A 9,423-nucleotide genomic window follows, 5' to 3' on the forward strand; every position below is an offset into this window, starting at 1 on the left:
GGAGGAGCTCCATGTGCGAGCATTTCACCCTGATCGGGGGTGCTGCCAACCCCGTCTCCGTGTGCCTGGGGGATGTCTCCTGTCTCCCCGTCTCTCCCAGTCCCTGCTCCCCGGTGCCACGCTCCTCTTGTCCCCAGGTCACGGTGAGTGTGAAGATTGAGGAGGCGGCCTCACATGAGATGCAGCCCACCCGGGCGCTGCAGGAGCCCGGCGATCCCTGGCCGGAGCAGGCGCGGGCCCAAACTGCGGATGTGCCTCTGGAGGAGGCAGCGCAGCGGGACAGCCCAGGGCCTCGGGACCAGCCACCTCGTGGCCCCAGAGAGGAGCCCATGCCGGACCTGGAGTCAGGTGAGGGGCCGGGTGCGGGCTGGGGCGTGGGTCTGAGTTCTGCAACGGTTGTTCTCCATCTCCCCCCTCTCCCACACGCCAGAGCCTCCGGCTGCTGCAGTCACGGGCCAGTACAGGACAACAGCAGGGCTTTCCCCTGCCAGCAGCACCCGGCCTGAGCCGTGCATTGTCTTCCCCACCCACAGGTGCAGGAACCACGAGCAGAGCTCATCAGCAGCCTCCTGAAGAAGGGCCTGCAAACCTGGAGCTGCCGAGAAGTACCCCAGGGAGGCTGGGGGAGAGGGGCTCCCTGAGCCCTGAAGGGATCCAACTGCAGCAGGGGCAGGGGAAGCTGGCAATGCAGGTGGAGAGCACAGAGGTGAGCAGGGCAACAGCTCCAGCGGGGGTGGGAGTGCAGCTGGGGCTGTGCTTGGGAGGAGCCAGGGGGCCTGTCAAGAGTTTGGGGAGCAAAAAGAGCTAAGAAGCAACAAGTCTCTGGTGACAAGGTGTGCAACCACACCCAGCTGGTGTTTGTTGGAGCTTGCCACCAAGGCTAGCCAGGGGTGCTGGCATGGGAAAGGCTGGCCATAGTCGTGAAGCCCCTGGCTCTAAAGGTGTGCCTTGCTCATAGAATGCGATGAGCTGGTCCAAGGCAGACACGTGGCCCCTACGTCCACAGCTTCACCGACATCCCCTGTCAGTGCAGCATTTTGCACCCCTGGGTGTCATGGCCCAGCCTGCAGAGAGGTGTCGCACAGAGGGATTATGGATAGGGTGGCTGGGGCTGGAGGCACCTGAAACAAGATCACTGATGGGGTAACGCTTGTGCCTGCAGCTCCCGGAGGCCTTTGAGGACGTGGCTGTGTATTTCACACGAGAGGAGTGGGAGCTGCTGGAAGACGCACAGAAGGGGCTTTACCGGGACCAGATGCTGAGGAACTGGCGAGCCCTCGTTTCCCTGGGTAACGCTGTTTCCTGCTTCTCCCTGCAGCCGTGTCAGCGCTGACCCTTACTGTCTTCTCCCTGCTTCTCAGCGCTCTCCTCCTTGTGGACTTTTCCCTGGGGGTTGAAATCCACATCCTGACAAAGACCATCATCCATGAAAGGCTTCTCCGTGCAGTGCTTTCTCTAAATGTTCACCTTCCCTTATCCTTCAGGGCTCCTGTAGAAACCTTGAGTTTGTTGGATCCATTCCCCAAATCCCAGTTAGTGATTTGGCATCCAGTACCCAGTCATGAATGCTTTTTAACCACTGCCCCAAACAGGGTATCGAGGTTCCACCCCTGACTTAATCCACCGCATTGCGCGAGGACAGGAGGAGCTCTGGGTCTGTGATGATGAGGACCGCGGGGACATCTCGAAGTCAGAGGACCTGCTGCTAGGTGAGTTGTGGCTGCCCCTTGCCCTGACTCCCCTCTCAGAAATGCCCCATGACCACAGTGACAGGAGGTCTGGAACATGCAGACCTGCCTAGCGCTGTCCTTACAGGTTTCTGAGTTTGAATAGCTTATGTAGTCATGTGTCCAGGCAGGTGTTGTTCCCATGCACTGAAATTTGAAGCAGAGGAGACAAGCATCCCTTTCCCTTCTTCTCCCCCTAACTACAATTGTCATGGGAAAACAGAGTTTGCTATTTCAATCTTTTGGTACAGGTTTGGTTCCCTTTGAAACTAGTGTCTTAAATTTCTGTCTTCATTTTGCAGTGTAAAAGTTGATTTCCGAGCCCAGGGTAGCCATACTTCTATAGCACCCTCTTCTGAGGCATGATGGGATTTTTAGTCTCCCATGGAAATCAACATGGTGGGGCAAAGCTCTGTGTAGCCATTATTGTAGGACGAGAGAGAGGGCTGGGGCCCTGACTTGTGCCTCTTCAGGTCGACCTGGAACTGAGGAAGTGTTGAATCCTGGTCACGGGCTGCATTAAATGGCTCCACGGGTTGGGTGGGGTTCACAAGCTTTCATGTTGTAAGAGGAAGTGGATCCCCTATAGCTTTTGCCTTTGTGTTTAGTCTCTGGGCCATGAGTGTCACCGAGCTTGGGACTCACTCAGCAGAGAGTCTGTGAAGAAATCCTCTGCTCCTCGCTTGGGTTAGCCCGGGTGACCCCTCTCCCTCCCTGGTCCTTGTGGTTCATGCTGGTCAATCAGGTGACCTGGCCAGTTAAATTCCTAGGGTGATCGGGGAGCTCTCTCTTCTGGTGATCCTCTTGAAACTACAAGCAAGCACCCCAGGCAGTGGCCTGGTAATTTCTCTAAGTAGAAACCTGGAAACCTTCTTAAGCTAGTTAGGAATTTAAGTATTGGGAAGTCGCATCTAAAAAGGGTCACTGTACTCAGATGCTGTCAAAACTCAAGTTGCTTTTGTTTGCTCCAAGTGTATTCCAACTATCTCATCCAAACTGCCCTCCCCCCACCCATTGGTAAAAGTGTCAGGTTACATCCTGTGTTATTGGGCACCAAAGGGGGAAGAGGCCTTCCACTCCCTGCCTGGCTAGCAGTTTCTGTTTTTATTTTCCCTCAGTTCTTCCCTCATGTTATCTTGAAATGCTGTGCACTGAAAGAAGCACCCAGAAATATTACTGTGAGCAAAACACCCCCTAAGTTCGTGGAGTCTGTGCGCCCCGGGCTGCACAGAGTCCTGCCAGAGACCAGTGCCCGGGTACTGGCAGTGTTACCCTAGGCTTGCAAGGTTTCTGTAGAAAGCAGGACAGCTGGTTGTAGGCTCCCTGAGGGAGACCTTTGAAGCAAGGTTTTGGGCCTGGCACAGTGAGGTAGGTAGGTGTCTACATATTAGCACCCCCCTACTGTGCCACCACAGAGTCCACATGCAGGTTCATGCCAAGGCATTTGTCCCAGGACAGATATCAGTGACATGTGGGCCACCTGGGCCTCATCAGCAGAAGAAAGCCACATGGGCCTGTTCTAATCTCCAGACCTTCCCCTGGAAGCAGGAAGACGGCACAGCCCTGTTCCCTCCAGGAAAGAGACCCACAGCTCTAAGTCCTCCCCTCTCAGAGCAGGTTTTAGAGGCAGGAGGGATGAACCACATGGACTTTCTCTACCATGGAGAATCAGTTGGTAGGGCCATTCTCCCCACACACCCCTGACTTCTGGCAAGCCCCAGAAATCCACTGCAAGGCTCTCCACCCTGGTACCAGATACTGCTCTCAAGACTGCCAGAGATGATGGGCGAGCACTGGAGGCCAGTCTCAACAACGCACTTTGGCTTCAAAGCATTTCAGCCCAGCCAGGTGGAGGGCTAAGTATAATCTCCCCGTGGATCCGCCAGTGCTGTGGGATAGAGCAGCCCTTAGAGAGACTCCTTCCTTTATGCTGATTCTGCCTTTGGTCTCCTGGGCCCCTTAGAGCAGGAAGCCCTTCAGGTCCTGTCCTAACACCTGTCCCACATGGGTTTCTCCCAGCAGGGTCTGAGGGGATGGTGCTGAAAGCTGGCCCAGAAACCCTGAGCATCTGGCTTTGACCTCCACTGAGCAGAGAGCATTAGTCCAGCACAGGAACATGCCCCTCACTCACCACCAGCACTTGGATTTTAGCAGGAAGACCTTGTTCTCTTCAAGAAAATTAAGTGCCACAGGTCCAATCATGCTTGCAGGCCCATGACAACGGAAGGAATCGCAGTGTTTGGCCTGTGCCATCAGGGCAGGGACTAATCTGGAGTTTCTCTTCCCCATGCAGGAGGTGCCTGGCTGGTGAGCAGAGCTGAGAAGCAATGTCCTGAAGAAGGGCCTGCAAACCTGAAGCCACCCCAGACCCCCTCAGGGAATTTGGGCAAGTTGGAGTCCCTGAGATCTGAGGAAGACCAGTGGCCCAAGAGCCAGAGGAGGCCCCAAAAGCCAAGGGAGAATATAGCGGTGAAGCAGGGGCCATTTTCCTTTGGGTGTGAAAGTGGAGAAAGGACCAGAGAGATCCCTGGGCACAGGGAAGGATATGTGGAGCTGAGGAGCCATGAGGCAAAGTTTTCCTGGAAAAAGACCCTACATCAGAGCCAAGCCAGTGGGGAGGGTCTGAGAGCAGAGCAGGAGGTGCCCACCAAGCCCAGGGGCAAAACCCATCCCTCTCCCAAATGCCAGAAAAAATGTAGCTGCCCCTCACAATGGGCTGTGCCACATAGGTGCCCTGAATGTGGAAAGAACTTCACTCGCTCATCCCACCTGACCTTGCACCGGCGCATCCACAAAGTGAAGAAACCACATCAGTGCTCTGAGTGTGGGAAGAGCTTCACCTATTCCTCCCATCTGGTGCGACACCAGCGCTTCCATACAGGGCAGCAGCCATATCAGTGTCCTGAGTGTGGGAAGAGCTTCACCCATTCTTCCCATCTGGTGCGACACCAGCGCATCCATACAGGGGAGAAGCCGTATCAGTGCTCTGTGTGTGGGAAGAGCTTCACCCAGTCCTACAACCTGGCCCAGCACCAACGTATTCACACAGGTGAGAAGCCATATCACTGCTCTGCGTGTGGGAAGAGCTTCAACCAGTCCTCCCATCTGGCCCAGCACCAACGTCTCCACACAGGGGACAAGCCATATCAGTGCTCTGTGTGTGGGAAGAGCTTCACCCAATCTTACAACTTGGCCCAGCACCAGCGTGTTCACACGGGGGACAAGCCATATCAGTGCCCTGAGTGTGGGAAGAGCTTCACCTACTCCTTCAGCCTGGCCACACACCAGCGTTTACACACGGGGGAGAAACCACATCAGTGTCCTGAGTGTGGGAAGACCTTCATGTATTCCTCTGTTCTGGCGCGACACCAGCGCATCCATACAGGGAAAAAGCCACATCAGTGCTCTGTGTGTGGGAAGAGCTTCACTCAGTCTTCCCACCTGGCCCAGCACCAACGTATCCACACAGGGGAGAAGCCATATCAGTGCTCTGAGTGTGGGAAAAGCTTCACCCAGTCCTTCAGCCTGGCCACACACCAGCGTATGCACACAGGGCAGAAGCCATATCAGTGCCCTGAGTGTGGGAAGAGCTTCACCCATTCCTCCATTCTGGTGCGACACCAGCACATCCATACAAGGAAGAAGCTACATCAGTGCTCTGTGGGAAGAGCTTTACCAGTTCCTCCCACCTAGCTAGGCACCACAGTATCCACACACAGGAGAAGCCACATCTGTGCTCTGAGTGTGGGAAGAGCTTCATCCAATCCTACAGTCTGGCCACACCAACGTATTCACACAGGTGAGAAGCCACATCAATGTTCTTTGTATGGGAAGAGTTTCACCTAATCCTCCAGTCTGGCCAATCTCCAGAGCATCCATACAGGGGAGAAGCCACGTCAGTGCTCTGAGTGTGGGAAGATTCAGCCAGTTCTCCAGCCTGGCCAGATACCCATGAATCCACACAGAGAGAAACAACATCAGTCCTCTGTAAGGATAGCTTCCACAAATCCTCCCCTCTGGCGAAACACCAATGCATCCATACCCGGGAGCATCAATAATTCTTTCAGCAGTGCATATGCTTACCTGCTCAGCTCCCACCACTGGCTGCCTCTAGACAAGCAGCCTCCTGCTGGAGTTCAGGAGGAGACAAGCCCAGATGCTGAGGGGAACAGCATGTGAAGGGATGATCTTTATATCAGTCTTGGAGCCTGTGCCTTCCCCATCATTCTCTCCCCAGGGAGAAGCACCTCCCAGGGTGCCCTCCCCAAGACGGCTAGCTCCAAATACCCCTAGGGCCTGTCCTTGGCCACCTCACCTGCTCTTCAGGTCTGCAAGAAGCTGCTGCTGCCACCCCCTGAGCCTAGTCTGCCAGGTTTTGCTTCTCAGCCTCTCTCCAGTACCCTGCTCCCCTGCTGTCCTGCGCTTCACAGCACTCTGTAATGCAGTTTCTGCTCAGAAAGCCCCAGCGCTGAACATGGTATCCTTGTGGCTGGGCTCTGTGCCCTCTCCAGAGCTGAGAGTCAGGAACCAACCAACCAGTACCCATAACCCTTTGCAGGGCAGATCTCCCTATCCCTTCTGTGGTCTAGGGTCTGCTCAAACCCTCAGGCGCAGGTGTCAGTCACACTCGAGGCCTCCCTCCCATGTACTGCTGTGCAGCAAGGACCCTGCCCTTTGGAAGGAGCGTGCAGCCAGAGGAAAGACGAGTGCTTTTTCTGTGGGAAATGTGGGCAGGGGGAAGGAGGGTGCAGCCTGTGGCAGGTCCTGCCTCCTGTGGAAGTATGGGAAGAGTAAGAGGACATCCTCTAGGTGAAATGCAGCATGTTGTCATGTGGGAAATGTTCCCTGATCACTAGTATCCCAATACACCATGTCCCGTGTGGAAGAACTGACTTTGGCTTTTGTGTGTGTCCAGCTGAAATACAAGGTGCCAGAGACATCCTGGGTATAACACCCTGGGATCCTGCTCCAGCACCGCCCCCTGCATTCCCCCACACTGCCTTGGATGGTAGCAGAGAGACAATCCCTCTGGGACACTAGGCCAGCTGGAAAGGCAGACTGGGAGATCTGCCTGATTTGAGGGCACAACACTCAGCCCCTGTGCATCTTACCAAGAACCACTCACAGCTCAAGCTGCCTCTGTCTCGTCACTACACAGAGAGACTGGACCCAGGGCATGGTAGACACAAATGGGTGCAAATAAACACTAGACTTGTGTGTCTCATTTCTCCTTTTGGTCCAGGGAAGTTTGCTACCTCTCTTGTCCAATGCCTAATTCCATCCAGGTTCTCCGTGGACCTCAGCAGCACCTTGAGGCTGGGTTTGCAGTCCCTGTGGGGACCAACACCTTTAAAGGTTTCTTGAAAGACACACCTGAGTGTGGTGGTGTGGGGCCAGTGTTGCCAAGTCTTGCGAGGAAAAGAAAGTGGTATTGCCTTTTAAAACAAAACCAAGACAAGCCCAACCCAGGTCAAAGCTAGGGGGTGGGGGGTGCTTATCAATCAGTGAGGCAAACAAAGTGACCCAGCCACTAATTTGGGGTGATCTGGGCATAGCCTCAAACAAAGTGACACAGCCACTAATTTGGGGTGATCTGGGCATAGCTATGCATGTGTTGTGCTAGGTGTCATTCCCAGGCTTCTAGGCTTTGCTGGTTGCCACATGCAGCTGGGTGGGATTCCTGCCCCCCATCCACTTCTGCTACATGTCTCAGGGGGTTTCCTGTTTTATAAGCCTTCCTCTGAGGCATTGAGTCCCTGAGGTGTGCTGAGCCTTCCTGGATAGGCTGGGACAAGCCTTTACATAAGAATAGCAGCAGTCTTTATGAGCATTGCCATCGCTGGTACTATTATTATGACTGGCTCCATGGGAAACCTTGAGGGCTGAGAGAACACCTCTGAATGAGTGAAGAGCTCCTTGAGTACACTGGCATTCACGCCAGCCAATCGCCACCATCTTCTGTGGCCTGATCATTTATGAATGGAGTTGGGACTATTTTTTGGCCAAGATCCAGATGTGCTCATAATCCCCAGCTGAGGAAAGGGGTGGGAACCATTCTCATGGGTGTACCATATTATCTTGCATACAATACACCCCAGACCCCTTTTTTGCAAGGCAGAATATAGAAGAAAAAGATTTCTTCAGGGTCCTCCTGGGAATATGGTGTCCAGGAAGTGTGGTCCCCTGGTTTCGGCTGCCTCACCCAGCCTGTCTCCTGGGATGTCACACTCTGGTCTTTCCAAGAGGGCTCGGCACACCAGGCGAGCCCCGCCACTTGGCAAGAGCAGTAGCAAAACTGTTAGCTCTCTGCTGTTAGCTTTCAGAGGGTCTGTTTTGTCTACACAAGATGCTTTACTGTGCAGTAGCATAGCTTACTACGCAGTAAACATGCTTACTGCGTAGTAAACCTAATCGGGACTAAATTTGCTGCTTGCAAATACAAGTAGCAAATTTACTTGTGATCACAGAAGCAGGCCTTTCCAGGAGCAGTGCTTTCCCCAACCTTGGTGCCTCCGAGGAAGGCTTTAAAACCCCCCCTGACACATGAAGAAGAAAGCAGGGGGTCGGTGGGGGTAGATTATCCTCCCAGCCAAGTCCAGGGCAATTGCAGCACGTGCCTGCCCTCCACTAGAGCTAGGCAGGGCTCAAACCCTCCTGAGTGATGCACGTTCCAGGTTAGGGACACCGATGACTCAACAGCCCTCCCTCTGAGGTCAGACAGGCCTGAGTCTGAATGGAAGAGCAAGGCCCTTTAGCCAGGAAACCTCTGGGTTTTATAAGGATCAGCAGGAGGCCCCAGGATCGGCTGTGGCGAACACCCTTAGAGCAGGGCTGTCCACACCTCGCCCCGGGAACAGCTGGCATGGACCTGCCTAAACTGCTCCTGCCAGGGGCGGGGAGGGGGCTGGGGTACTTATCCTGCACCCAGGGCTTCCTGCGCTGTGTGGCACAGGGGGGTGCTGGGCACTCGGTGTTAGGGAGGGGGTTAATGCCCAGCTGTAACCCCTGCCTCGGAGAAACAGACAAGAAGCATCCATGGAGAGCGGCCTGGCCCCAGCTGGGGACCTGCAGAGCCCGGAGGCCGGGGCAGAACCGGGTCTGGAGCAGGCCCTGCCCGCGCCTGAGACGGTGAGGTTGAAGGAGGCAAGCGGGCCCTCCTCGTCCGCTCCCTCCCAGCCCTCGCCCGTTCCGGAGCCGCTCCCCGCCTGTGTGCGACGTCCTGTGCGGATGTTGAGTGCTTGACCCCAGGATGTTCTCAAGCGCTGGGAAATAACGAAGCGGCAGGGCTTGCTGAGCGGAAGAAGAAGGGCTGGAAAGCACGATTTCCAAACCAAGCCCTGCCCTGTCGCGGGGGTGGCACAAAGCACGCCGCCAGGTGCGACGCCTTTGCCCAGCCCGGCCCCAGCGCATGCGCAGCCCTGGCGGGGGGGGCGGCACAGCAGCCGATGTGTGCGCATGCGCTGTGGGCGGAATGCCTTCGGAAGGACTCAGAGCGCATGCCTGGGCCGAGAGTTGTGTGGGGTGGAGGAGCGGGACTGGAGGCAGAGCAGTTACTGCGCAGGCGCCGCCGGGCCGAGGGGGAGCGGAGGGAGCGGAGACCCGCCAGGTGGGTGTAGGGGGAGTGCGGGCACCACCGGGGGCTGCTCCAGGAGGCGGCGGGGCGGTGCAGGGAGGTGGGGGCGGAGCTGTGGGGGGC

At 55.8% G+C, this 9,423-nt stretch overlaps 1 protein-coding gene and 1 pseudogene across 1 annotated transcript; both read left to right on the forward strand.

Annotated features, from left to right (window-relative positions):
- The first annotated feature begins 50 nt into the window (after window positions 1–50).
- LOC112548082 (zinc finger protein 883-like) lies at window positions 51–7,264 on the forward strand. The gene is given in 7 exon segments (XM_025192362.1): window positions 51–348; window positions 534–706; window positions 1,163–1,289; window positions 1,593–1,709; window positions 4,021–5,382; window positions 5,385–5,526; window positions 6,643–7,264. Coding segments are annotated over 7 exon segments (2,094 nt in total). The 5' UTR covers window positions 51–179; the 3' UTR covers window positions 6,647–7,264.
- Window positions 7,265–7,293: 29 nt separating this feature from the next.
- Window positions 7,294–9,423, forward strand: part of LOC102374104 — a 27,673-nt pseudogene continuing 25,543 nt past the window's right edge.

The sequence above is a fragment of the Alligator sinensis genome, unplaced genomic scaffold (genome assembly GCF_000455745.1).
Source record: "Alligator sinensis unplaced genomic scaffold, ASM45574v1 scaffold336_1, whole genome shotgun sequence".
NCBI lineage: Eukaryota > Metazoa > Chordata > Crocodylia > Alligatoridae > Alligator > Alligator sinensis.